Source organism: Equus asinus, chromosome 21 (assembly GCF_041296235.1).
Source record: "Equus asinus isolate D_3611 breed Donkey chromosome 21, EquAss-T2T_v2, whole genome shotgun sequence".
In the NCBI taxonomy this organism is placed as follows: domain Eukaryota; kingdom Metazoa; phylum Chordata; class Mammalia; order Perissodactyla; family Equidae; genus Equus; species Equus asinus.
In genome coordinates this window covers 18,226,953-18,241,338 of record NC_091810.1, presented here as the reverse complement: position 1 = coordinate 18,241,338, position 14,386 = coordinate 18,226,953, and the positions used below count along the sequence as shown (strand labels likewise).

The 14,386-nt window shown below is 50.5% G+C and overlaps 1 protein-coding gene across 2 annotated transcripts in view; it reads right to left on the bottom strand.

Annotated features, from left to right (window-relative positions):
* SEC13 (SEC13 homolog, nuclear pore and COPII coat complex component) overlaps positions 1 to 11,044 on the bottom strand; it is a 28,567-nt gene extending 17,523 nt beyond the window's left edge. The window contains exons 1-5 of one of the 2 annotated variants that reach the window (XM_014848158.3): positions 10,851 to 11,044; positions 8,306 to 8,350; positions 5,926 to 6,041; positions 3,428 to 3,579; positions 2,830 to 2,963 (exon numbers count right to left, since the gene is read on the bottom strand). In XM_014848158.3, the coding sequence (XP_014703644.1) occupies positions 2,830 to 2,963; positions 3,428 to 3,579; positions 5,926 to 6,041; positions 8,306 to 8,350; positions 10,851 to 10,853 (450 nt within the window). In that variant the 5' untranslated portion in view covers positions 10,854 to 11,044. Of the gene's footprint in view, positions 1 to 2,829; positions 2,964 to 3,427; positions 3,580 to 5,925; positions 6,042 to 8,305; positions 8,351 to 10,374 lie in introns of both variants that reach the window. The other variant, XM_044755368.2, reaches the window with a different exon arrangement.
* Positions 11,045 to 14,386: the final 3,342 nt, after the last annotated feature.

Genomic DNA, 14,386 nt, shown 5'->3' with positions numbered 1-14,386 from the left:
GTTTTTTGTTGTCTCACATCATTTAAAAGTGCCTCTGAGCTTGATTTGAAAGAGTGGGTGACAGTTGTTCTGTTTCGTGGGCATGTCTTTCTTTCATTGCTTATAGGGATGTTATTCTGCAGATCTTTTTCTTTCTTACAAGGAAGACTTTGTATGTGGCTTCACTCAAACACTTTTCTGTTATTTTTATGTAAGATTAGTTTTTCTGATAAAGTGAGGCTCAGGAAAGCCGTTCTAAGTTCAGAAGTCTCTGTTTTGTGTAAACAAACGTGCCGGCTTGCTCTGGGGCTTTCCAGGCTCTGTTCCCCTCCCTGACTGTGGTCTCCATCCTCTCTGTGTCCCTGTGTGGCTCTGTTTTGATCTCACTCCCAGCAGTTCCTCCCCCGTGAGGCCCTGTTGTGGACGCAAGTCCTGGTGGGTCCTAAAGGTCAGGTTTCCCCAAGCCTCTTCAGTCTCCCTTACAGTGGGCTCCTTGATGCAGTACAAAACCCCTCCCAGCCAGTTCTCCACAGAAGACACACAAATGGCCAATAAGCACGTGAAAAGATGCTCAACCTCATGACTCATTAGAGAAATGCAAATCAAAACCACAATGAAATACTACTCCACACCCACTTGGATGGCTATAATGAGAAAGACGGATGACAACATGTGTTGGCAAGGATGTGGACAAACTGAAACCCTCATACGTTCCTGGTAAGATTGTAACATGGTGCAGTTAATTTGGAAAACAGTTTGGGGCCAGCCCTGTGGCTCAGTGGTTAAGTTCATGCACTCTGCTTCAGTGGCCTGGGGTTTCACCAGTTCGGATCCTGTGCGCGGACATGGCACTGCTCATCAGGCCATGCTGAGGCGGCGCCCCACATGCCATAACTAGAAGGACCCACGACTAAAATATACAACTATGTACTGGGGGGATTTAGGGAGAAAAAGCAAAAAAAAAAGAAAAAAGAAACTAATGAATGGAAAAAAAAAAAAAAGAAAACAGTTTAGCAGCATCTTGAAAAGTTAAACATGAAGTTTCCATGACTCAGCAATTGTACTCCCAGGTATATACCCAAGAAAACTGAAAACATATGTTCACACAAAACTTAGACTTGAATGTGTAAACAGCATTATTTATAATAGCTGAAAATGTCCATCAACTGAAGGATGGCTAAACAAAATGTGTATATTCACACAATGGAATACTATTCAGCCATTAAAAGGAATGAAACACTGATATATGCTATGATATCGATGCATCTTGAAAACATGCTAACGGAAAGAAGCCAGTCACAAAAGACCACATATTGTATGATTCCGTTTACAGGAAATGTCCCACATAGGAAAACCCATAGACACAGAAGGCAGATTAGCAGTTGCCTAGGGCTGGGGGTAGGGTAGGGTGAAGAGTGACTGCTAATTGGGTTTCTTTTTGGGGTGATGAAAAAGTTCTGGAAATTAGATAGTGGTGATAGTTGCAGAACTTTGTGAATATACTAAAAATTATGGAACTATGTACTTTAAAAAAGAATGAATTTTATGATATGTGAATTGTATCTTAATTTATAAAAAGTTAAAAACAAAAACACAAAACTTCTCCCAGTTTCAGCTATTCTCAAACTGGCCAGCTATGCTTTCCAGTGAGTATTTGCCAGCCATTTTGGGGGCACTCCTCTTCTCAGGCTGAGAAGGAACCCACTGCTTCCTTCTTCCTCTGCTTGGACACCAATGCCATGCAGTCCTGTGGCTGTTGCTGGTTCATTCCTTTCTGCTTGTATTTTGGAGTTTGTGGAAATAGCCTGTTACATGGCTTCATTGTAAATGTTGTTCATGAGGTTTTGATTTTACCACCTAGTTGCTCTGTTGGTTTTTAGGAAGAGATGTGGAAAGAATGAAAAACTACAATGCCACTCCCTACCTTCTTCCCAGAAGCCTCCCAGCTTATTCCTTTTTGCAAATTAGTCAGCAAATGGGGACCACAGGGCCCAAGTAACAAGACCCTGAGCCAGGCTCCTGGGGCCTTGAGGGCTGGACAGGCTGTGGATCCCCTGAATTTGAGAACTGCAAAAGTACAGTGTCAAGCTTGGGGGTACCGCCTTTAAATTCCCACCTGGGTAAATTGCAGAAGCATTTGGAGCCATCAAAGCTGGAACTGCTGTGTGGAGAAGGCACACAGGTTCCAGGGTTCTGACCCCAGCACAGTACCTTCTCTAAGTCACTACTTTTTCTGAGCCTCATCATAACAAGGGAATAAGACTGCTTACCTTGCAAATCTGTACATTTGTCAGTTTCTTTTTTCATTCACAAATGTTTGTGAGGATTACAGAACACACGGCAGGGGCTCAAGAAATGTGAGTTTTTCCTCCTGTCCACAGTGCTTTCTTGACTGTTTCAAACTTAATGCCCAATGACTAGAAGTACAGGGAAGTAAATTCCTATGATGCTTTTTATAACACCACTCAGTTCTCAGGGGTCCCAATGACCACTGCAAGGCATGTCAACTTGAGGTGTCCACAGCAAAGGTGGTAGGTAGGCAGACTGCTGCCTTCACCTTGCCAGTGCCCTGGCCCTCCCTGACATGGCAGCTTGCAATGAGGAACCAGTGCCAGCTCCTGCCCTGGCCTGAATGAGGCTGGTGCAGCCTGGCCTCCCTGAATGCAGCTTCTGTCTGGCTTCAGAGCAAAGAGGCTCAGAGCTACTCCACCAAGCAAGTCTGACTGACTGCCCCCTCCCTGGCCCACTGCACAGCAGCGACACTATCCTGCCACTCTCTAGGGAGTCCACAGGAGACACACGGCAAGGCAGCAGAGCTACCCTCTCCGTGCAGGCAGGGTCTGGACTTACCGTGTGAGCATTGTTGATCTTCTTCACTTCCCACTGGCCCTCCCCAGTGTAGGTCAGCAGGGAGATGGCCCCGTCGGAGCTCCCACAGGCTAGGATCAGGCCGTAGTCATGGGGGGCCCAGCACACAGAGTTTACTGCAGGAAGGAGGGAGGCACAGTGAGCAGACTTTCATTTCCCAGATTTACCATTTTACTAAATTTCTGAAAAAAATTCCAGGGATCAGCAGGGGCAAATTGTAATTTTGTCAATTAGGGAGATCGAAAAAACCCATCACCTACCAATATCATCATTTCACAAACTGACATCTATCTTAACAAAAAGTAGGATGGGCAATAAACTGAGAATAAAGGCCAGTACTTAAAATGAGTAAGGCTTTAAAAAAACTCAGTGTGTTATTTTTGCTTTTCTCATTTTGCTTTGGACTGGCTTTAGATCTTAGGCCCTTCCCTCCATTGTGGACAGACTAGCAGATAAGCCAACTAAAGCACAAGGGACAAACAAGGAGCATCACAAGGAGCAAGGAACCAGAGTGCTGGCCAAGACAGAGACCTTTCTCCCCAAAGGTTTCCCCCACCTTGTCCTGCCCCACTCAGTGTACCTGAGGAGTCGTGTCCCGTGTGCTCGTGCGTCTTCTCCCAGGTGCCATTTTCCTCTTTCCAGATAATGACTTTCCGGTCATAGGAGCAGGATGCCAGGATGTTGCCATACATGGGGTGGGCCCAGGCCACTTGCCACACAGGACCCTCATGACTGCAAGGGGAGAGGCTGCTCAGATGGGCCAGAGGAACTCACTGTGCTCTGCCAGCCACTACTCTGGAAAGAACTGAATAGCTTTCTTGGTTGGCAGAGCCAGTGTCTTAAGATGGAACTGCCTAAGAAGTTCAAAAGGGAGAGCCATAGAACGCCATTGCCAAAAGGGATCTTCATTGGGCAGTGAGGACCCTGAGGCCCAGGGAGGTCACAGAGGCTCTGGAAGTGAGTCAGGACTCTAAGTCAGCCTCTCTGTCCTGAGCCGGCAGAACTCTCACTTGCCCCAGACTGCAGCCAGCACCATCTACATCTATTGCCATCAGCACTGTCACCGATCAGTCTAGGGTTTGCACCCGCAAGAGCTCAGTGAGCATCTGTAGAGAATCGCTGTTCTGCCTTCCAGATGGCCAGCTTTTTGAGGAGGCAGTATCTGTTTCATTTTGATACTTTCCAGGACTCTTGTATTTTGTTCCACAAGCATGTCTCCCTCTTTTCTGATCTTTGCGCATTCACCTATCAGTACTGTCTGAGCACGTACCCTGTGCTGGCTTCTGTACTGGAGATGTTTCTTGGTCCAGGGAAGGGTGGGCACCCAGCACACAGGAGGTGGCACGGTGCAGAGGTGATGGGCCAGGCTCTTTCACACCCCTCCCCATGCACTAGAGCTTGACTTTAGACAAGGACCACATCCTCTCTATGGCTTGGTCTCTTCATGGGGCTATAAACAAGACTGCTTCCACAGGGTGACCACGAGAGGAGACGTTTTGTGATAAATCATATCAAGAGCACGGAACAGTGCTTGGTACAAGAAAAGGAAAAAACCCCAACACAAAAGACGCTCAATGCCTCTTAGGTATTATTGCTGCTCCTTGTTCACTCTTTCACCCTCTGGCTGGGACAATAGTATATTTCCAGTCCCTACAAAAGGAGCTGCTAATGAAACTCTCAGTAGCCTCAAATGTCCTACAACTAGCACAGTTCTAACTGAGGCAAAAAAGAATAGGGGTGTGAATTTTTTCTCTCACCAATTCACATCCTTCGAGCGTAAGAAAAACACAGAGCAGAAAGGACTGTGTGACAGCAGACGTGACTGCCTCTGCCAGTGCTGGCAGCCAGGCCTCACCTTAGCAGCTCTCTGCTCAGCCAGGGGCTGCTGGACAGGGAAGGTGGCATTGGGCTCTTCAGTCACTTGATTCTTGACACTCAGGATGAGGGCAACTTCTAGGCCATCTGCCCAAACGGCTACCACTTTAGTTAGGTCTTCTTTAATTCAGTTAACAAACGTGTACTGAGCCCCTACTCATCCGGGGCTTTAGTCTCTTTTGTGCAGTCTGGGGAAGGTTACGGTCCCTTCTCAGAATAACAGATAAAATACTTAGATTATACTAGGATTATAAAGGAAACCCAGTTATATGGAAATACAGTCACTGAAACGCTAAAGAACACTTTATGATACAGTGACATGTGTGCTTCTTTAAGACATTTAGTAACAAACTCTAGTGGCAGGTCTAACAGCCACTCTGATTTCAAAGTAGTGATGAGCATACCTGCTATCGTGAGATGGCTACAACACCTGAAATGTGATAGGAAGATATCTCTGACTTCTGGTAAAAAAGTGACAAGCACTATGAATACTACTGTGGTTTCTGGCCTACATCCATAACTGAAGGAAATGCTAAATATCAGAGTCACTGAAAATAAAGATGTGACTTTTTTTCCCTGCTCCAGTTCCCCAACCCCTGAATTCTATCCACAGAACCCCTGCAGATCTGTGGATTAAGGTTAAGGTCAAGAGCCCCCATCTATTTGAAAGGAAGTGAACTGAAGAAGAGCAGCAGAGATGTGGCCATAAAAATGAGAGCCAGGATCTCAAGAATCTCAGGAGGGAGAAGGTATGTCAAACACTTGTAAATATTCACTGAATACCTGCCATGGGCAAACGGGCAGAATTACGGGATTTATATAATAACTAGGACATTCTACACTACCGCCCTTGAGTGACACTTTAGATCATCTGGCTAAACTTGTAAAAAAAAAAAAAAAAAGAGGCAGTTTCCCAATTTTAAAAGTAGCAGTAGCTACCGAAGGCTTGCTGCGAGCGGCTCTATCGGGGAGGGGGCAGCACCAGCCTGTTCTGAGGGTGAGCAGGGGAAGGCTCCTAGAGGTAACCTCTCTGGCCTAAGGTCTTCCAGTGGGTACTTTGGTAGCAGAGCTGGGACCCTCTCCTGGATCATCAGCCCAGGACCTCTGCTCACTGCACTACGGGCTGCTCCAATGTGGGCTCTCAGCCTTTCCTGCCACATCCGAGAAGCCCAGCCATTCTCTGAGACCTTGCCCTGCACTTACCCCCTTAGGTCGGCGATGAGGATCTGCCCTCCGTTGCGCACGTCGAAGATTTTGACAGACCTGTCTGACGAGCAGGTTGCCAGGCGGGTGCCATAGTAGTCCATCTGTGCATCGTGCTGCAAAGGAAGGACAGCTCAGGAAGCCTGCAGACTGGGTGGCGGGGGTGGGCTGGGGGCAGTCACCAGGACAGAGTCTAGTTTGGACCAGAGTCTACAGAAATGAATCTAACCTCAAAGAATAATCACTATTAGGCAGGAAGCTAGCCTGTCAACATTCTCACTTCTCTGACAGGCAATGTCTTTCTGAAAGGGACAAGAAAAACCAGATCCAGCTGCTTTTAGACCCTTCACATACACAGGGGAAGTCCTTTCCAATCCTGTCCTGTAGGGTGGGTATAGAGGAGAAAAAGCTGGTCCAGCCTCTCTCTTCTTCCTCTTTCCTCAGGCTCCACCATGTTCTGAGGCTCCATGGGCTACTGGGGAAGATACCCGGGGGTTCAGCTCAGCCCCAGAATCCAGGGCTAATGCTGACCCAAAGGAGGTGGCCTCTGACTGTCTGTAGGTCCCAATCAGGTCCTCCATGATGCACATCTGGCCGGGACACAGGGTTCCATTCAGACACTTGGACTCCTTCTTCCACGCATGGCCCTGGATCCTTTGTGGACCTCTGGTCCTGGGTTTCTACTTGACCTTCTTCCTAGTAGTGTACCCAGTAAGCCAGACTCTCCACCCATGGCTTAAATGTCCCCTGTCCCACCACTGATGAACTGACTTCCTCGATGCTGATCGGCCATCCAGACCTAAGGTTGGCCCCCACCCTTAGCTCTTTGTCCAGCTGTGCGATGGCTTCTCTGAGCCACTATGCCTGCTACCCCACTGAACATATTGGTTGGTCCCTCCTGTTTGCTGGCCCTGCCTATTCCAACAGATGGCACTTTCCTCAGCTGTCCTACCCCAGGGGTTTAGGAACTATCAGCTGTCACTCTTGTGATTATCAGCAGCAATGATACTCTATCAACGGAAGCAATCATTCCATCTGCTTCAACATTCTCTCCTCCTCTCCCTACCTAAGGAAAGCAGCCCGATTCTTCTTCGGAAGTCAACTCCCTCCACTAGTCCAGGTCTTGGCTTCTTGGAAGGCAGGCAGTGCAGGTGTTAAGACAGCTCTTCTCTGCAAGTCTATTTCTGAAGCACTTCTCCTGCAGAGTGCTATCCCATGCTTCGGGAGGAAGCAGGGCACAGTACCTAAGAGATTTAAATCCTATCTCTTTAGCTTATCTGCTGTGCAACCTTGAAACATTACCTAATCTCCTTGAACCTCACTTTTCTTATCTTTAAATGGAGCTAATGATGGCATCTGCCTAAAGTTGTCATGAAGGTTCACTGAGATACTGAGTGAACAGCATTTGGCATGGGGTCTGACACTCAGTGAGCATGCAGATGTTATTCCTTACTACTTTGCCTGATCTTTTCCTCAAACTGAACCCACACAAGTAGGTACATATCCATTATTTTCCCCATTTTAGCTATAAGGAAATCAAGGCTGGCTCACAGAAGTTAAGAGATTGGTTAGGGAGTCTCACATTGGATTTTCTTATCCATGGTGCCACACTATCTCCAAGGAGGTGTGGCCTCACAGCTAGACCGCACACGACTGCATCCAGGGAATGTATACAACTATGAGACGGGGCAAGCTCTCAGCAGCCCAAAAGCAACCAGTGGTGGGCAGCTTGTGAGGGCGGGAACTCTGGGACAAAATGCTGTAGGGCTGCCTGGACTGCTTGGCCTTGCATGACGCAGAGTTTGCATCGTTGCTGCTGGAGACTTCAACCTTGGGACCTTCTCCACAGCCCTGTCCTCTTACACTGAGCCCTGTGTTGGCCTCTCAGGAAATACCCGCGCTGACTGCCTTCTGGCTCAAAGAGCCTTGTGTGGCCGCTGTCTGTGGTGGTCCTACCTGGCTCTGCCTTGGGGCCTGGCCTCTGTCCTGGTAGTGAGTCATCTTCTCCTCGCCCTTCTTTTAACCCCCTTTCCAGTGGGGCCAAGAAGTGGCTGCAGGAGGAAGACAGGTGGGAACACTGCTGTCAAACCTCCATACCCACTCAGTCTCCATCCCGGAGCAGGTGACATTGTTGGCCAGAAGGCTGAGGGCCCTGAGCTACAAACCAGTCCCACGTTCTTCCCACCAGAGAGTGACCAGACTGCCACAGCCCTGCCAACATGCAGGACACTGCTGGCAGGCTGACCGCACCCGAGGCTACAGCCTAACAGGCAAAGGCTGCAAAGCCACACTGGATTCATACATTATCAATGGTAACGTTTCCCTCCCACAGAAATACCCATGTCCACAGCCCATGAGGGAGGGCTAAAGGAATACTTACAATCATGTCCTCATGGGAGGTGTCCACAGTGTTAATTACTGACACCTAGAACCAAAAGTATCATGGGTAAGTGAACTGATGGCAGTTCAAATGCAATCAAGTCATTATATTCACTGATCATTTCAAAAGCTCTTGATCTCATTTGTTCACTCACTCATTTAGTAAACATTCACTCTAAGTACCTTCTTTTTGAAAAGGGACTGGAGCCACAGACACAAATAAGAGGCATTTCTTGCCCCTGAGAAGCTTGTACATAAGTACCCTTAACATGGCAAGATAAATACTTTAATGCTGGTTTACAAGTGCTACAGCACCCTGGTTGTGGCCATGAACTGGGGCTTAGATGATGAGGAATTTCCAGGTGGCACAGGGAAAAAAGTACAGTCCAAGCAGAGGGGATAACATGAGCAAAGAGGAGGGATGTCAAGCAGTCCTGGCTACCTTTGAGGCGAAGGGGGTCCCTGAGGGAGCTATGGCTGGTTCCCTTCCCTCTATCAGACAGAGGCTCTGATGTTCCAGGCAGGTTTTTGCATAACAGAGTTAATATCTAAGACCTGGAGAACTGATTCAAGTTTCTCCTGAGTTTCAAGCTACTTCCTGGTCCACCCCCTTGATAGATCCTAGACTGTCACCTACTGATCCAACTCGAATTATGCCCCCTTTTTTGAAGATTCCCAGATCCCCCAAATAGCTGGACTCCTCTGAATATCTTCAGCACTTAATGTCTACAACACTTTATGCTGTTTCTTCTCCCAACTAGAAGGTGAGCTCCCTGGAGCCAGGGTCTGTGTCGGCCAGTTTTGAATCCTCTCAAATCACCCAGCGCAATGCTTTGCAACCAGAAGGAATGAATAAGCAAATGAACAAAAACAGACAGTTTTACTTTGCTCAACCACTATTCTTTTAAAACTCCTGGGATTGAAAAGGAGGTTTCAGTTTGGTATTTCTTACCATTTCCCCCCTTTCATCTTTTTCCAGCACAAGCCCTGCAGGTATAAAGTCTGACTTGACTTTTCAGAAAGGTGGACACTGGAAGAGGATGCAAAGCAGTTCAAGAGGCGTACATTAAGTAAGCACAGGTTCTCTCGTCAAATTCTACAGTCCTAAAAAGGCCCCCCCCCCGCCGCCCTCCAGTGTGCGAAGGCAAGTAAGGAAGAAAGAAGAAAAGAGTCTCTTAAGGGTGCCAAGCTCGAGGTGTCACCGCGAGGTGACAGAGTGCTTTCACACGTGCACTGGGAAGGACAAAGAGCAGGGTTAATCAGAGCTGACTGGCAGATGAAAGAACTGAAGGCGCCCAAGGAAGAGACACGAGTCAAAGGTGGAGCTGGGAAGAGCCCCACCTGCTAACTCCCAGCCCACAGAGCTTTCCACTCCACCAGGCCGCTTCTCCAGAACATCAAGTAGTCATTACCTCCAACTCCCTAAATTGATGGCTGAGCGCTAAGCAGTCAGGAAGAAAGTTTACTGGTAGTTTCACACCAGGTCACCAAAGGACCTTAGAGACAACCAGCACTTATTTTTAACCACTCTTACCCACCAGCCAGAACTGCTGAACCACACTTCTGAATAACTGTTTTTTTTTCTTAAAACCTTTTTTCAAAAGTCTTTTCTCCCAAGCACTTCAAGTTGTCTGGTCCTTGTTAAGTAGTAGAAGGCAGCCCTCAAAAAAGTTCAGCTCTTCAGCGTCATTTAAGGAGCTAAAAATTCACTTAGAAAGAGCTGACTGTCAGAGCACAAGAGACCCCAACTCTACTCAGCAGCTGAAGAATCGGAGGCTAAAGGAGAGGAATAATGTAAAACCCAGCCCTCTGCAGAGCAAGAACTAAACCCAGTGTCTTGACTTCTGGGTTCAGCTAGGTTTCCTGAATACTCCAGGCACGCCCACTTTGCCGAGAGCACTGCTTAGCTGAAGCCCTACTCTGTGCCAGGCTCAGGCCAGACACCTTCATCCGTAAGTTCCCATCAGCCAGTCACCGCTCCCCGAGCAGGTGCGGAGTGATGGACACTGCGAATACCACCGAGATCCAGAACGCCTAGCCCCCGCCCTCAGAGTCCTCGCTCCGCCGGACCTCTGTGTGCTGATCCCCGGGGCCCTCGTCTGGCAAACGCTCCACGAACATCTCTGCTGAGAGAGGCGGGTGGGAGGCGGCAGAAGGGAAGGGCTGGGGGCTTCGAGTCTCGGCTCTGCCACTCAGCCCCTGTGCAGGAGGCCTGGCCTCTGTGATCCTCCAGCCCCCTCGTTCGTAAGGTGTGGACAACGACAGCTCCGGGTGCCCCTACGAGCAACGCTGGCAATGACCTAGGGGCTCAGGACACGGCAGCTCCGACGGTGTTCCTGGTTCCGTTTTCGACGCTGGGGGACGAGAAGCAAAGGCAGGAGCAGGAGGCACGGCCGCAGAACTCCGGGCGCTCCCAAGGCCGCCCTGCCCCAGGAAGGCGCGGGGGGCAGGCCCAGAGCTCCCACACCTCGCAGCGGCGGAAGGGGCAGAACGGCCCCGGCGCCTGGAGGAGCACGGAGGGCTGCGACCACGGCCCCGACACTCACCATGGCTGCTGCGCGGCGGCTCCCGGCCTCGGACGTGGCAGCTTCCCCGGCGCCTCCGACAGGCGTATTTCCGTTGCCGGGCCGGCGGGCCGGCGGGCCGCGGCGCAGGAGCCTCCGGGCAGCAACGCACGCCGCTCTCGCCCAGGTTCCGGGCCTTCCGAAGGCCGCGCCACGCCCTCCCACGGCCCCGCCCCTTCTCCGCGCAGAACCCGCGAGACGCACGGGGTGGAGCTCTCGTTTCCGCGGCTATCCTGACCCGGGGCTTTTGGAATGTGATGCTCTAGCCTGTCTTGTCTCCCGATCACCGGGAGATCCGTATATAAAAGAGAGGATTCATAGCTACAGCTTCACCCCCCTCTCTGCGGTTCTAGGTGCGACTGGCCTTATGATGTCCATCGTAGGATGATTAATTTGGGGGGGAGTGGTGCTTCCTTGTCGTTAGGACATCCTCAGGACCCAAGGCTGGGACCAGGGGCAGAGAAGTCCAGGGGATGCCCCCTACCAGAGGCTGAGCCCTCTCCCCCTGCCCTCTCCAAGCCATGGGACCCGCGCCTCCTAACTTCCCCTTCCCTACAGTCCTGGGATCCTGTGAGTCTGGGTCGTTGGGTAGGTGCCCCAGGCAAGGAGGGATCTCAGCCAGGCTCCTGCCGCTGGAGCCCAGGACCCAAGCCCCAGGGTTCCCAACCTCTGGGTCCCTGGCTTCCCACAAGCACAGTGAGAACGCTGCCCTGCTGGACAGAGCCGAGGGCTCCCTCAGCCACACCGGATGTGGCAGCCCTGGGCCCCTCGTGGCATCAAGGAGTCAGCTAGGGTGGAGCCTGGCTCTCCTTGGGTAGGTCACAGTCCCTCCGTTTCCTCTCTTGAAACTGAGGTGAGAACCCCAGCTGGAGATGTCGCTGCTTGAAGGAAGATGTTGAGGCTCAGAGGGCGTCACAGACCCTGACCATCAAGGAGCTTTGGAGGGGGGCCAAGGGAGTGGGGTCTCACAGAACTCAGGGCTGGGCCTCTGGGCAGCAACCCACCCTTCCACCCCCACCCCAGCTTTCAAGACTCCTTACTGCCCTCTAATGGAGAAATAGGGGAGAGGTGTGATCAGCGGATGTTAGGGTGGAGCACAGCAAAGGAGGCGGGGCACCTGAGTCTCCTGTTCTTCAAGGGGCAGGCCCTGCGCTTGGCTCTGTAGCTGCACCGCTGATTCTCTGGGTGATCAGGTCAAATCACTTCCCTCTGAGCCTGGTCTTCCTTGAGTGGAAAATGGGGACAGTGGCATGTTAGGTGTAATAGAACTATAATGCACGGGGCATAGTTGTTATTGAAGGAATTCCTTGGTGCTTTGAAGTTGGAGAGATTGGGGATTTGGGACAAACAATGCAACAGTATTTTCTTCAATAGGGTCTTTGCTGGTGGGACTGAAAGGCGTTATAATATAGTGGTTTTGAGTGCTGATTCTGGGCTCGACACTGCAAGGTATCAGCACTGAATCTCCTACTTACTGGGCGGCACACCTTTCACCTCTCTGAGCTGCTGTCTCCTCTTCTGTCAAGTGGGAATTATGATACCTCCTCTGAAGGTGGATGTTTGGATTATATGGACCCTTGGATGTGAAACTGTTTGGAATTTGGATGGGCCTATGGTGCTTGATCTGAGGATCGGTTCTCTCTGAAAAGGGATTCAGTGTGTGAGTGTGTGTGTTGTGTACTTGTGCAACCCTCAACCTTTGTACCAACATTGAGATGATCTCTTGGTCTGGGCACGTTCTCATTCTCTGCTGCTGCTCAGCAGAGGTTTGCAAAGTTCAGACTCTTAGGGTGCCGGGTTTCCCTCTGCCTTCCCCCTCCCCAAGAGGGGGTGCCACCTACATCCTGTGTCCATATCTCCCATCACCTTCCTTTGGTTAATCCCAGACCCCAACTCAGCCCATTCTTAGCTTTCTCCAATTTGTGCCTCTACCTTGCAGACCCTCTGCCCCTGAATCTCTTCTTCCTCCTCCTCCTCTTGAGGCCCCTTCCCCCGAAGTCTTGCTCCCTAGGACTGTCACCCATTCCCCGTGAAAGGTTAATGACTCACAGCAAGTTAAACGTGCGTCCCTCAAATCATAGGGTGTTCAAAAGGTGGGTCTTGGTGGAAGGAGAGAGACTGCCCACTGAGCTGTGCACCCTTGGGCAAAGTGCTTTTCCCTCCCAGGGACTGTTTCCCTTGAAGTTCAAATCCACGGAGGATGGGGACCCAGCTGTCCTGCGGAAAAAGGCCTTGTGATGTGTACCGTGTCTGTGTTTCCATGTGTGCATTTATTGTTATTGCTCAGTATAGTGTTGAAAAGGCAGACAAATCCCATTAATTACAAAGAGCACAAGCCAGAGATACAGAGAAATAGTGTACAATAAGAGCACAGTCACTTCCCAGCCCCAATTGTCCCAGAGCCCCCCAGAGCCTGGGCAGCTTGTGGAAGCTGGAGGCGGCACCATTTTCTCGCTACTCTGTTATAAAATATGTGCACACAAGAGTTAGCAAAGTGTGGCGACCCCCGAGAGGAAAGGTCCGGAGGGAGAGCACCACAGGCATTACAAAACAGACTCAGAGGGGTGAGAAGGGCGGTCCCAAAGCAGCCTCAAATCTCTTGTTTTTGGTGGAGGGGGTGATGGCTGATGCCCAGGGCCTGGGATCCCCTCCCCCAACTCGGGTGGGTGGGATCTCTATGTCAACGTCAGGAGAGCTTGCTTTGGAACTTAGAAGACTTGGGGATTTTCTGCTGTTGTCTCATTTAGGCCTTGGCTCTGCAAGACCCAAAAGCATTCAAGAAATGCACCCCTGCCCTGATCTTCCGATGGTGGGATCTCAGACAGTGTGGGGAGAGGTTTGGGCAGGAGGCATGCCATAGTGCCGCGGGGTGACAGCCTCCTGTAAGTGGAACAAGAAAGGGTAGGGGAGACAGGATGGTGAGAAAGGCCAGGCAGGGAATCGCTGCACCCCAAACGGCCTCGCACCCAACTGCTGAAGACTCTGAATGAAGAGCAAGAACTGACCCCCTCCCCCCACAGAGAAGCAGCTCAGGGAAGGGAGGCAGGAATAAGTGTTTCTCCAGGAGGAGAATTAGGAATACGGGCAACCGGGCCCTGTGTTCTGGTAGCTCCGGGTCTGGGGGAGACCCCTCTTTCTTGTCTGGACCAGGGCCGATGGAGGGAGCACCCAAGCACAACCAAGGTGGGTGACTTTGGGTCCCAAACTGAGATTGGGTGGTGGCTCGGTGGCCTCTCTGATGACACCCTGGCTTAGGGGACAGCTGAGACGATGGGAGGAACACTGGGCTTCCCTCAAGATTCAGGACGCCCTTTGGTCTCTCCTCACAGGCCCCTTTACTTAGGGAGCCTGAGTGGACAGCACTTACGGTGGCGGGAAGGGGTTTATACACAGAATGACAGGGCTGGTATTTGGGGTGGGAGGAGGGCACAGGTGGAGCACTTGGCAAAATTTTAAAGTTTACTTGGAAGAATAGATGTGAGAGAATAACCAGGAAATTTTGGAAATTTTTTGTAAAA